This window comes from Amborella trichopoda, chromosome 6 (genome assembly GCF_054954075.1).
Source record: "Amborella trichopoda isolate Santa Cruz 75 chromosome 6, AtrichopodaSantaCruz75HAP2 v2.0, whole genome shotgun sequence".
NCBI lineage: Eukaryota > Viridiplantae > Streptophyta > Magnoliopsida > Amborellales > Amborellaceae > Amborella > Amborella trichopoda.
Window position 1 is genome coordinate 36,278,622 of NC_142341.1, and position 14,485 is coordinate 36,293,106.

The 14,485-nt window shown below is 34.9% G+C and overlaps 1 protein-coding gene across 1 annotated transcript; it reads right to left on the bottom strand.

Annotated features, from left to right (window-relative positions):
- Window positions 1-1,362: 1,362 nt before the first annotated feature.
- On the bottom strand, window positions 1,363-3,896 carry LOC18435091 (uncharacterized). The gene is made up of 2 exons (XM_020667783.2): window positions 2,364-3,896; window positions 1,363-1,934 (listed from the first exon to the last, which is right to left on the bottom strand). The coding sequence occupies exons 1-2, from the start codon at window positions 3,538-3,540 to the stop codon at window positions 1,882-1,884; spliced, it is 1,230 nt and encodes a 409-aa protein (XP_020523442.2). The 5' UTR covers window positions 3,541-3,896; the 3' UTR covers window positions 1,363-1,881.
- Window positions 3,897-14,485: the final 10,589 nt, after the last annotated feature.

Below are 14,485 nucleotides of genomic sequence, written 5' to 3' on the forward strand. Positions count from 1 at the left end.
ATTCATAAATATATATATATATATATATATATATATATATGTGTGATTTCGCCTACCCTCATCACTGTCTAAATTTCATCGCAAGGTCACAATTGTCTGGTAGTGTTTTAAATTTTCATTTTTTTTATACAAATCCAAATTACTTGAAATTTAGGGTGTGGGTACATCTTAGTGAGACGCACCTAATAAAACTATGAAAAAAAAAATTCACAAAATATACATTAACCAAAATATGCCTGAAAATTTATATGGGTATTTTGGTTAATTTATATTTTATGAATTATTTTTTTATATTTTATTAGGTGCGCCTCACTAAGATGTATGCACGCTCCAAATTGTAGATCATTCAGATTAGTAAACAAAATAAAAATTGAAATACTACCGGACAACTGTGACTGTGCAATGAAGTTTGGATGGTGATGAGGGTAGGTAAAATCACAATTCATTTTCGCCTATAGGTGTTTTGTAGTATATATAAGAAAAAGTTTATATAAGGTTGCAACCTTAAAATATAGAATTACAGATGCACCTCAAAAATCCATCGAAAAAGTTTGTTTTAATGTTGAAAGACCCTCTAAGTGATCATCTTGACATCGAGATGTATGAATGTGTAAAAAAAATATTTCGAGTCCCAAAAATAGTGCATCTTGTAACACATTATTTAGACCATCAATTTTCATGATTTTCACATGTTTATAGATCTACATGATTTTAACTATTTATGGAGTTTAAAACTTTATAATTAGATATGAAAATACATTTTTAGTTAATCCTAAGAATTTTTTACACCAAAATTACATAGTATAATAAAATTTGGAAGTGCGCCTTAATTGGATTGTTTAAGGTTGCAACCTTATTGAAACCACACCTATATATATAGGCAGTGATTTCATGCAACACTGTTGTATAATAGCATGATGCAATGACGTTCTCTCAGATTGCAATCCAATGTTTAATGGGCAAACATCCGATTGCTCTCTCTTCTTAGACTTACTCATAACAAAGCACAACATGACGTTTTAAACATCATATTAGTGAAAAAGCAAAAATTTCTTCCATGTATAGAGCAATATGATGTTCGAAATATTGGACCTCATAAAGAGCAAAATATGCTCAGTATAAAGTGGCTCGAAGTTTTATACATCATACCACACCATACGCAGCAGTGGAATATACGTGTGGAATAGACGTGTTGGGCAATCCAATGTTTCAACCATCGACCTACCCTACAAATGAGGTTGTTCGATTTATTTTATGATAAAAAAATAAAATTAACAAGTTGTGTTGCTCACACAAATTGCTCCTATTCATCATCATTATACATGCAAAGAAGAACAGAGTAGAGGTGGTAGAGAAATCAAGTAAAGTAGCAAATTGAGGAGTCTTCCATTACATTGTTTTCTTGCTTCTACCCAACACAAGGAGGAAAATCAAAATCATAATAATCAAACTGCTTCATGCAATGCAAGGAGGAATTCTATTCAAAATGGTTTACACTAAAAAATGGTGCTGCTGCAATTCCATTCTACATCCACAGAAGAGAGAGAGAGAGGGTCGTTGCTTCTTCATACAAGGCATATGGATTATAGAAAAGAATGGCCATATTTCGTACTACTAACACAAGAGGGTGGTCTCTATGAATTGAAGGATATGGATTTCAGAATCAAAAGATTTCCTTATTCATATCAAACAAAGAGTCACAGTCGAACTGTCTTGCACAGTAGAAAAAGCTAGGATCAAGCCCTGCCCCTGTTGCTTCCTCCAATTGCAGGTTCCGGAGCAAATCCAAAAGCTCCAACTCTCTCCTTGCTTCCTCTATCATATCCACCAAACCGTGATGCTGAGCTTCTGAGTGCTCGAAAATCCTCCCTAACTCAGGAATCATCGCAGCCATTCTCCCTCCATTAACCGCTGCCTCAAAAACGCAGCATGTTCTGCACAACACAAGGAGGAAAATCGTAATCGTAATCAAACTACTGCTTCATGCAATGGAAGGAGGAATTCGACTCAAAATGGGTTGTTGTGTATTCATACTACATACACAGAGAAGAGAGTGAGGGTTGTTGCTTCTTCATACAAGGCAAATGGATTATTGAAAAGGACGAGATGGATTTCAGAATCAGAAAATTTCTTTATTCAAAACAAACAAAGATTCACAGTCGAAGTGCCCTGCACATAGTAGAAAAAGCTAGGATCCAAAAGGGGAGTCGAAATTTAGAGAGAGAAAAAACCTAGGCGTCAAGTTGGTTTTAGAAAGTAACAAAAACCTAGGGTTCGATGGATGTAGAGAGGAAAAACTTGAACTGGTTCTATAGAGAGAGAGAGAGATATATGCTAGGGTTCTTGAGGCTTAGGGTTGGCACCTTCCATGTCTGATTGGTCTCCTGTTGCGTCCTCCAATTGACGCTGAAGCTCCTCGTTCCTCTTCGTGAGGACCTCCAGTTCGCTGGTTAAGCGTTGGTGCTCTAATTGATGCTGAAGCTCCTCATTCCTCTTCGTGAGGACCTCCAGCTCCCTGGTTTGGCGTTGGTGCTCCAATTGATGCTGAAGCTCCTCGTTCCTCTTCTTGAGGACCTCCAGCTCGCTGGTTAAGCATTGGTGCTCCAATTGACGCTGAAGCTCCTCGTTCCTCTTCGTGAAGACCTCCAGCTCCCTGGTTAAGCCTTGGTGCTCTAATTGATGCTCAAGCTCCTCGTTCCTCTTCGTGAGGACCTCCAGCTCCCTGGTTAAGCGTTGGTGCTCCAATTGAAGCTCCACGTTCCTCTTTGTGAGGACCTCCAGCTCGCTGGTTAAGCGTTGGTGCTCCAATTGATGCTGAAGCTCCTCGTTCCTCTTCGTGAGGACCTCCAGCTCCCTGGTTAAGCATTGGTGCTCCAATTGATGCTGAAGCTCCTCGTTCCTCTTTGTGAGGACATCCAGCTCGATAGTTAAGCGTTGGTGCTCCAATTGACGCTGAAGCTCCTCGTTCCTCTTCGTGAGGACATCCAGCTCTCTGGTTAAGCGTTCGTGCTCCAATTGCAGGCTCCGGAGAAAATCATCTTGATTCTTGGCCTCCCCTTGCTCTTTCTGTGCCCCTGTTACTTCAATTTCTTGATTCTTGGCCTCCTTTTGCTCTTTCCGTGCCCCTGTTACTTCAAGTTCTTGAGTCTTTGCCTCCTCTTGATCTTTCTGTGCCCCTGTTTCATCAATTTCTTGATTCTTGGCCTCCTCTTGCTCTTTCAGTGCCCCTGTTACTTCAGTTTCTTGATTCTTTGCCTGATATTGCTCTTTCTGCGCTCCTGTTTCATCAATTTCTGGAATCTTGGCATCCTCTTGCGCCCCTGTTTCATCAATTTCATGATTCTTGGCTTCCTCTTGTTCATTCTGTGCCCCTGTTACTTCAGTTCCCTGATTCTTGGCCTGATCTTCATCGACCGAGGTTTCCGGGGGGTCAGGAACCCTCAGCGGAGGGTCTGTCGCCATGGCTAGAGAGAGAGACTGAGAGAGAGAGAGAGAGTTTGAAAATGGGAGGGGCGGGGAAAGGAGGGAGAATATATACATATAGGCGTGTGTGGGAGATTCTTGAGCGGTTGGTTGTTGGTTGAGCTGGACGTTACAGCTCAGCACCGCTCTCTATTCATACTCTCTCTCTCTCTACTTCTTTGCACACACCTCTCTCTCTCTCTCTCTCTCTCTGCTTTCCACTCACGCGCAAAGAAATAGAGAGAGAGAAAGTGGAGGAGGTTTTTGCAGATTGATGTATGGGGTGGATTCTGTTTTGTTGGTCACTCGTAACAGCCCTCATGGTGAGGATGAGGGAACACCCGGGCATACATTACAAAACTCGAGTCTTTGGTGGTAATAAGTTGCGATGATCCAAGATGCGCACCTTTTTACCATCAATTTCTCTAAAGTTTGGGAGATGCTCAGCGATCCCTGCTTATTTTAATTGCTCCAAAGTTTGGAGCGTGTAGAGCGCTGGCACAATCGGGTTGAATTGTTTTATCTTTACGCACAAAAATTTGAAAATTTTAAAATGAAGATCGGCCAATCCGCAATTTTTTTTATGTTTTCTAAAATTGCCCTTCGGTATGAGGGAGCCATCCTACAAATCCATTTTTATTTTATTTTTTAGTTTTTTTTAAATCTGTATGAGCTCCAGCGGCAGTGCCTCATACCGCCTCTGGGTTTTTTAGCGGTTTGAGGTTCCTATCCTCGGACCTCTCTTTCTTTCTTATTTTTCGAAAAAAACAGTGGTCCGAGATCGCCATCCTCATAATGCACTATATGTCTTTTTTGTTTGAGAAAATATAGTAGTCGAAGGATGAGAACCTCAAACCACTCTATGGACTGAGCACAACTCAGTTCCAGGGTGGTATGAGGTCCCCATCCTCGGACTGCTCTTTATTTCTTATTTTTTGAGATAAACAGTGGTCCGAGGATGGGGACCTCAGACTGTTCAGCATCGATCCGACTATTCTAACCTTGGACCACCTTGGCATTTCGCTACTAATGTAAAAAACTTTACCCTACTAATGAAAAGAAAAAAAAAAAAAAAGTTTAAAATGGGTCCGAGGATGCGAACGGCAACTTTAAACAAACATAAAAAACTGCAAGATGACCGACCTTCCTCCTAATTTCGGCCTATAAACAGAACATTGTATATTTTGGTTCAAGTTTTCGAGTCTTTAAGCAAATCACTTTATCTTACCACTTCTATGTCAATATAGTTTGTCATGCCAATGGTTCAAAATCTGCCCTGGTGAAGGAGATCATTCCACCATAGATCCTTGTCGGATCAATGATCAAGATTGGGTCTAAATCACTCTAAATTAGTGATCCAAGAAATATTGAAGAGTAACTAGAATATTTTTTTTTTTTACGATAAACGTTTATCCAGTAGGGATTTCGAGGGGACATAAAAAAAATATTAGACAAACGTAAAAGAATATATATATATATATGAATATCTTCAGGAAGCTATGAGCCCAATGGCCCAGATTGAATCTGGGCCAATTTGACGGTCACGACATCAATTCGTATTTGGATTTTAATTTTTTTTCTATAAATCCAAATTACTTGAAATTTTAGGTGTGTGTTCTTCTCATTAAGCATCACCTAATATATATATATATATATATATATATATATATATATATATATGTATATAAAAATCTTCAGGAAGATATGAGCCCAATGGCCCAGCTTGAATTTAAGTCGATTTGACGTTCATGACTTCATTTCGTATTTGAATTTTAATTTTTTTTTCTATAAATCCAAATCACTTGAAATTTTAGCCGTGTGTTCTTATCATCAATCAGCACCTAATAAAAATATAAGAAAAATAATCCACAAAAAATAGATTGATCAAAATACCTCCAAATCTTTATAGGGGTATTTTGGTCAATTTTTTCACATAAAATATTTTTTTGATATTTTTTAAAAATTCATCTATTTTTAATGAATACACACCTAAAATTTTAAGTGATTTAGATTTGTATAAAGAAAAATTAAAATTCAAACACTATCGAGCATCCGTGATCGTCTGATCGGCCTTGATTGTTGGGCTCATATCTTTTTGTTAGCCCTTGGGCTAACAGTAGCATCATATATATATATATATATATATATATATATAGTTTTCAAGGGAAATCGTATAAAAAACCGCACCATCTCGAAAATAGTTTAGTTCCAACCGATTCCCATCAAGATTGGTGATCCAGAATGAAATCACCAGGTTTTAAAACACTATGTCTGGCAATGAGCCAAGGGGACTAGTGACAAGATGTAGCCCAAGGGCAAGGCCACAACAGCCCGAGGTCAAGACCAGGCCGGGCCTAAGCCATGACAAAGTCGGACTACTTTGGCCGAACTCAACCCTTTTTTCTTTCATTTTCTTCGATTGTGTTTGGCCAAGCTTGACCTGGGCTAGGGCCGCTGGGCCCAGTTTGGGCCGGGCTAGGCTGGGCCAAGGCCTATTGTCAATCCGACCTAGCCCTGGTGCCATTCAACAATTAGTTACCAGATGGCCTCTTATCATGAACTTTGATGTATATTAGTACTAGGGTGTACGCAATCCGGGCCTAGGTGGTGGGCTTCTGCTTAATTGTAGGCCAACCAAGCAAGGTGGGTCCTAAAAGGGGCCTGGAACCGCCCCATGCCAAGCCAACCTCTAAGGCCCATGGGTACCCCTAATTAGTAGTACGTTTGGCTGCATCACAAGGTCGTAGCCATCTCCATTTTGAGTTTCATAAAATTAATGCTAATTTTTTATACTAGTTTAAATAAGTAGAGTTTTCTTTAAAAGGCAAAACTCTATCCGAAACCTCACTGGAGCTTTGCAATTCTGATGTCAAAATTCCCTAAATTGCCCTAAAAATCTATTCTACTCTAATTATAAAATTTGAAACTCTAATAATGGTGTATATCCATGTGCAATTCTCTCAAAACATACTAATTTTAATGTTTGAAATCTTTTTTTTTTCCAATCCATAATTATCAGAAAGATTGATTTGAGTTTTCTTAATCACCAGAGCAATAGTTTGAGATGAGGCTTTACATTCTATTGGAAAGCCTAAGACTTGCATTAAAACTCGGCAAATTTATCAATAAACTCCTCGCATTTAAAAAAAATTATCAAAAAGGAAAAAGTTTATATGAGGATGCAACCTTATGCCGTAGAACTACGGATGCACTTCAAAAATCCATTGGAAAAGGTAGTTTTAATATTGAAAAACCCTTTGAGTAATTATCTCAGCATCGTGATGTATGATCATGAAAACTAAAAAGATTTTAAGTCTCAGAAATAGTGCATTTTACAACATATTATCTACGCCGTCCATTTTCAATATTTTCATATGTTTATAGATCTACTTGATTTTAACCATTTTTGAAATTTAAAATTTTATAATTAGATATAAATATTGATTTTGAGATAATCCTAAGAACATTTTGCATCAAAATTATATACCATGATAATTTGAAGGTGCACCTTACCTCTACAGCTACGGATGCATCCGTATGCCACCTGCACCAAAAAACACTTATGAGATAAACTATTTAATATTTCACTCTTTCTTTGATTTAATTCCAAAAATCTCTTCAAATAACACATAATTATGAGTGAGTAGCTGATATTTTAGACATAATTTAACGAAGGAAAAAGTTTATATAAGTTATCAACCTTATGTTTTAGAATAAACATGCACCTCAAAAAACGAACCAAAACATATTGCTTTGATATTGCAAAATGTTAAAAAAAAATTATGTTTCCAAATATTTACAAAATAAGGGCCCAAATTTTAATTTATTTATTTTCTTTTCTACCCTATTTTAAATGCATTTTAAAATAAACTAGTGCTTTGTGTAGAGAATAAGAGAGACCCATGTGGAGAGAGGGACAAGTAACCATTGAGATGCAATACTTGTCAATTCTCTTTCTATATGTGTCTCTCTATTTTTTTTCTTTTATAGATATATTTATGGAAATGGTTTTGGGATGCAGAGGTACCAATCACGAGCTCTTGTTCTCTCCGTAAATCTCTTTCTTTCTTTTATGCTTCTTTGTGAGTTGGGTGCAAGGGATGTGCCTCTTATCTCTGTGAGAGCCCTTCAGTATCATAAAATCAATTCCAACATCGTATTACATCTCATAGAAGCATTATCTCTCTAGACTATTTGCTAACAACAGTTTTGCAGGAACTTGTATTCTATTTTTTGTTACATATTGCTGGAAAACTCATTCTCAGCTGCTTTTTCTCTTTAGAAAAGCTATAAAACTATGCATGTAAATTCATACGAATTTGTGTGTATTTGTTCAAACTTTCTTCTTCATCTTTTGTATTTGAAAATAGTACTTGAAGGTTAAGAAAACTTATATGAGCAAGGGAAAAATTAATGGGCATCATCTTATATTGTTGGAATCATTTATGATAGACTTTGATGGTGTATGCTTACTGGAAATTCTATTCGGATTGCTTAAAAAAGTTTATCAATAGTTGCAATTGAGTTTTGATTGAGATTCATTAGCGGATAACAAAGCTAGCAATATTTGTACATCCTCTTGAGTTCCAAAGAATTTACAGCAACTTTTTGTGGGTAATTTGATAAGAGTTGCATGCCATATGTTTGTGAATATTTCTGATTGAGTTCAAAATCCAATTTGCATGTTGATATAGCTCTATTTACTTCTTAAAATCTTAAAGATCTACTATTTTTGGAGCCAACACAAAATCCTCTAACCGATCATCCTGACTTCGATATTTGTGAATATAAAAAATGAATTTCAAGTCATGAAAATAGTACATCTTGTAGCGTATTATCTATACAGCTAGGACCATTGCTAGCTAAATAGTTGTGCCATGTGTGTAGAAATCATATTTGATATTGGATTTTAAAGAAAATGTCATCAGCATTACTAAACCACATTGTCAGCATTGCTAAACCACATCAAAAAAATAAAAAACAATTGTATAAACAAAATGGTTTCCTTTTAAAGATCTTTTTATTTAGATACCTCATCAAAAATTTGTTTAAAATGTCCAAATTACCTTTGTTCCAAATTTGTAACCTTAAAAAATGGAAGTTATTTTGATAATTTAACTCAATTAAGTCACTTTAGCCAGATGACCTCAATATCTTTCATATTCTCAGGTTTCAAACCAAGAAAATGTATTTCATTTGAGAACCTTGTTCCAAACATCAATTTCCTTGCATATTTTGAATTCTAAATTCATGACGATAATTTTTAATGAAACCTAGAACAATGATGGGTGTCTAGGTATTTGGAATCGAGTAACCTAAGTGGCTAAATTATTAAAATGTCCTCACTTATTTATGGTTCCAAACTCTAATTAGGGACAATTTTAGTATTTTGATGGGTCTTTTAAATTTAACCAAAAAAAATTGGTCAAATGTTAAATAGTTCATCTCTCGGGTGTAATTTGATAGTGTTCCCTAAAACAACTTAGTAGGTACCCAACTGAAATGATTTTAAGAAGGAAAACTTTATATATTGTGGCAACTCTTTAAAATTGTGGTTCACTTCTCACCATAAAAGATTGTTCCAAAGAAAGAATCGTGAAATTGATTTTTTACCCTTGATAATTATGGGTTCAAAAGAAGTTCTAAAAATAGCTTGTAACATATTTTTGGATTGCCTATTTCAAGTTTTTTTGAATTCGGTAAATATACACATTTTTTGAAGCGTCAAATTTCATAACTAGGGCCAAAAATTTATTTTAAGTAACCAAAACAACTTTAACACGCGAATTGCGTTTTCAACCGGGTTTCGAACTGAAGATTTACTTTTAATCATAAAACCTAAGCTTTATGCTGACCTCACCCTTTTCAAAAGTAACAACTATATTTAATTGGCTTAACCACGCAAATTAATTTTTTGAAGCAAATTGATGAACATGATTATATTTCCCCTATATTTGATTATTATTTTTTTACTAGGGTGACACCCTAAACAATCAAATTAAGATGCACCTCAAAAATTCACTAGAAGATGTTGTTTTGATATCAGAAATCCTCAAATCGGTCATCTCAACCTCAAGATGTATGAACATGAGAAAAATGAATTTCAAGCCTTGAAAATAGTGCATCTTATAATATTTTTTCTAGACCATCAATTTTCAAGTGTTCATAGTACACTATTTTGTAAGCTAAAAATTTTATAATTTGAGGTAAAAAAAAATTCAGACCATTACAAATTTCCCCAAATCTAAGCATCTTTCGATATTATTTGAAAGTACACTTTACTTTGATTTTTTATAACCTTAGCCTTATACAAACCACACCCTCAAACAAATGGTGGAAATATAATGTATATAGCTTATGTTTGGTACATACAATGCACAAGTAGTGTATGCATATAGCTACCTCATGTGTCATGACACTCAACTTTTGAGCAATAAGTGGTCATTGTGCATTGTGTTGGTCGCCTCAGTACTACTTAATAGGTACAATTTGAATAAGGTGTCGGTCCTAAACATTCAGATTGAAGCGTGGATCCAAATTTAGCTAAAAGAAGTAGCTCAGATACTAGTAAAAACAAGTAGGATGGCCTACATATCCACTATCATGCCTAATTATGAAATTTGAAGTTCAAAAGTGGTTTAGATTTAGAATATCTATAACCACTGATTTTTTTGAAAATAAATATCTAGATAATGTTTTGTAAGATATATCATGTCTTTTCTTCTTCTATATTTATAGAGAGATTACCAATTACATGGGTTTCTTCAAAATCAGAACACCATTCTTAAATGGATTTATGAAACGCGATTTTTAAATGGATTTACGAATTGTCACAACATAAGGTTGATACCTTATATAAAATTTTTCCCTTTTTAATTACATTATCATGACCCTTGTCTAAAGGCGGCCTGGATGAGAAATGTGAGGGCCTCTAATTTGAGGAGCATACAGTGGGACCGCAGAGAGAAAGCGGAACAATTCAAACAATGGAAAAGAGAATAACAATTAAAAACAATAATAGGAAAGGGATTATATGCCTCCACCCTTTGCCTACAAGAAGATTACCACATTAGAAAGGGAAAATTGCATATATCTCCAAAGTTGACTTTCTAGACAACCTTTTTCCAATAAAAAAACGTTTTTCACAACATTTACTCCAAAACCAAGTTACTCCAAAACCAAGTTTCATAGCAAATACACCCCCAAGGTAAAAAAACTTTTTGACGAAAATACCTTTCTTGTATATAAGAAATAATAGAGGCAGTCCCCAGGCTCGAGCCTATATGGAAAGTGTAAGAGTTCAAGCTGCAACCATAAAAGAGGCTGCCTGATATGCACCACTGACCTGAGAAGGGGTCCAGCTGTGGGATTGACATTAGCATAGTTGAATACAGATTAAGGCATAACGCAATGTGGGGATTAGGATCTTCTCTTTGGATTTATTATTGTATATAAAATTACTTTATTTCGTGGAACAATGCTCAAGTTTGACGTCTTTTTTGTGTAATGATTAGGTCTCGGAAATATATACCATTGATTATAGAAATGCACTATTATTATTTCATTAACTATTTAGAATGAAGAAATGGTTCTTAGAATACTTGTACAAAATACTACATAGCAAAATAAATAGAAGTATGAAATTCTACTACTTCACATATTCCTTGAGGGTGGATTAGCGTCAGCCTTGTGAAACGATTAAGTCTGGGAAATTGATTCTAGAATGGAATATTGTTACTTTATTAATTATTATTTCGAATGAAGAAATAGTTCTCATAATACCAGTGCAAAATGCCGTGGCAGAATCCATAACGTAGAAAAAAGGAATATAAGCATGAAATTCAACTACTTCACCTGTTCCTTGTGTATGGACCACCGTCATAATATTATGTTTCGAACAGACACGACAATATCAGGATCCACTGATAACATTCACGATACATCTCTATCGTCTTTCACTTCAAGCAGAGCCATGTCTAGCGAATTGTTTTATTTTCCTAAAACATAATGGTCAAATTCATTGGGTGGCAAAATGTTACAATCCCCAAATGTGCCTTTAGCTACTACAAGGAGTCATTCCCAATCGCTTTCAATTTCCCTTGCTTGTAAAAAATTGGTTTGTCAGTTGGGCTTTGCATGAAGGGTCCTCCACCACAACAGAAAAACTAAGCTAAGTCCCTGGTGGGCATTACTGAAAATTCACATTTGAATATGAAATAACACTAAAACCTGGGACTAGATAGGTGAATAGCATCTCATAGAGCAAATTGCTCAGGGACAAATTAAGAAATACATTGATATAAACAAATTGCTCATAGGACAAATTGCTCACAGGATCATTTTCCATATATATATATATATATATATATAAGGTTTGCTTGTTTTCCAAAACACTGCATATATAAATATTGTAATGGTTCTCCTTTACTTGATGGGGTTACTCCTTTGAGTATTATACTTTTTTCAGGAGCGTGTGTACTAGCAGTAGTATTACCATCCGTGCTGATATATGTTTTTTCTTCTAACGTTTGAAGATTATCGAATGAAGGAATGTTTATTTTATGTTGAATACATATTTTTTTTAACTATATAAAAAAATCCTTTTGTTTCTCTTTCTTTTCTGAGAAATTTATTGTATTTTTTATGAAATAATTCTATTAACCTAGGTTGAAATGTTTGAAGATACCATTTTCTAATACTTTGATTTTCGGAAGAAAGATAATCTTTTTTAAGATAATCAATATTAATTTTTTTCTTTTTTCGTTCTAATTTAGCGGCTAAATATGTTGCTATATATTCATCATCATATATGTTATTAGTATTTATCCTTTCTTCTGTATCCTCATCTATTTGTAATGTAAGTATTTGAAATTCCTCTATATTAGGTTCAGAAATATATGTAGGAAGAACTACATGATCAGCCGTTCTTCTTACTCCTTGTAATTGGAAATCTGAAGATGGTGTAGGTTGTGAAGCAGAAGGAAGTATGATGACATCAGGAGTAGTATGACAAGATTTTCTAGGAGGTATTAATGATTTTTTATTTCTTTTCCTATTAATATCTATATCATCCTTGACTCTAGATTGTTGGAATTTTATTTCAATATTTCCATCTGGATGTTCTATTATTTGGTTTGGAATATTATTTTTAGGTGCTTCTTGGGGTTGGTTTGCATGTTGTAATGCCCAAAACTGAGGTAGATTAATATCGGACCAGGTAATTGTTTTGGGTACAATTGTATGTGATTTTTCTATATTTGTTTGAAATAATATCGTTTGATCTTTTTTATCAATTTGCATAATATTAGGACAAAGGGTATTCATTACTTTATAATAAATTCTATATACTATTGCTAAATTCTGAGAACCATGCATCATATTAAATCCATGAGTTTTCAAATTTATAGATAATATATCGAATATGTTTGGGTCTGTTAAGGAAACAGAAAAATTTGGAAAGCAATTAAAATATATTGGTCCACTACATAGGCTGGATTCTACCATACCTAGGAAAAAATCTGCGGAGTTATTGTGTCTTGTATCTTTTAGGCATACAAGCACTGAGGTGTTTAACCCTAGTCGGGTTAAAGGTTTAATAGCTATTTGGATTAACCCAATGTGCAAATATTTATAATTATTCTCTTTATGTTTTTCAATAATTTTTCTTGATAATAATTGAAGTTTTCTTGGTTCTGAGTTACGTATAGACTTTCTTTTACGGTTTTTATAGCATAACCTAATTTGAATTTAAATGATCCTTTCTGATAGATATCTTTTATTGGTACCTTAGGAATATTCCAATTTTGGATATGATCTTCAATATCATTAATAATAATCTGTTCCTTATTTTTAACTCTTAATGTCTGAGGTTGAGTTGCAGTATTACCTTTTAGATTCCTAATTAAATTTGCCATTTGTAGGTTGCGGATAATGACAATCTGGATGATCAAGGGTCCAGCGTGTTCCCCTAAGCGGCTCTTCTTGGCCTTGGCGGGTACTTTGCCTAGACTTGTCATTTCGTCTCTGTCTTAACTCTCGGACCAACTTTCTTAGATGTAAATTTAAGTAGGTTTCTACAGTAATATTGTAACTTTTACTCTAAACAGTTTATTGTTGGCTCTGATACTAAAACGAGTCCACATCTACAGTGATTTTGAACCAACTATTCTATAACAAGTAAGCAAATAGCATACCATTATATTTGATTAATTCTTGTAATATATGAATATAATTAAGGCAAAATAAAATTATTATTATAAAAGGGATAACGGAAATATCAATAACAAACCACGATGTGTGTGTGTGTGTTCATCTATTTTTATACTGAAGACAAGTTTAAACTTCATTAGATCATGAAATCTTATATATGTATCACAGATTACAAACCATAAACAAACTTATAATCAAACCAATACACAAACTTATTGAAAACAAACACTTACTGTTTACAGATACAATAACTGGAGAATAACTTCCAGTTGTGAGGACAATATGATGGGAGTATATGGAAGTTACAATCACACATTTTAAACTAAGAAAATTGAGATAGGAAAAACTGAGATAGGTGAGAACCTAGTTTGATGTATCAAAAAGATAGGGAAAACCTGGATAGCATGAGGCAGGTTCTTGCTGTGAGCTCGGGACAGCTGTGATGTTCTTGAGTAGAGAGTAAGGAGATGAGAGAGCAGAGGGATGAAGAGAGCTCAGAGATGAAGAGAGCAGAGAGAGCGGAGCGGAGTGTGAGAGGGAAGAAGCTTGGAGACCTACCTCCGAATGAGGAAGAGGGTTCCCTTTATAAGCAAAGGATGAGGTTGCTTCGTAAGGAATAAAAGAGATGAGATGACTTGATTAGATCGAAAGGAAGAGGAGAGGACATAAAGCACAAAAAGCAAAAAAGGAAAAGACAAAAAGAAAAAGAAGATGCTTAAAGAGGCATCTTTGAACAGTGACATTTTGTCTTCTTATGTCGGCAGCATAATGCCTTTTTTGTCGTATGTGTCGGCAGCTACAGTGAAAGGCATCA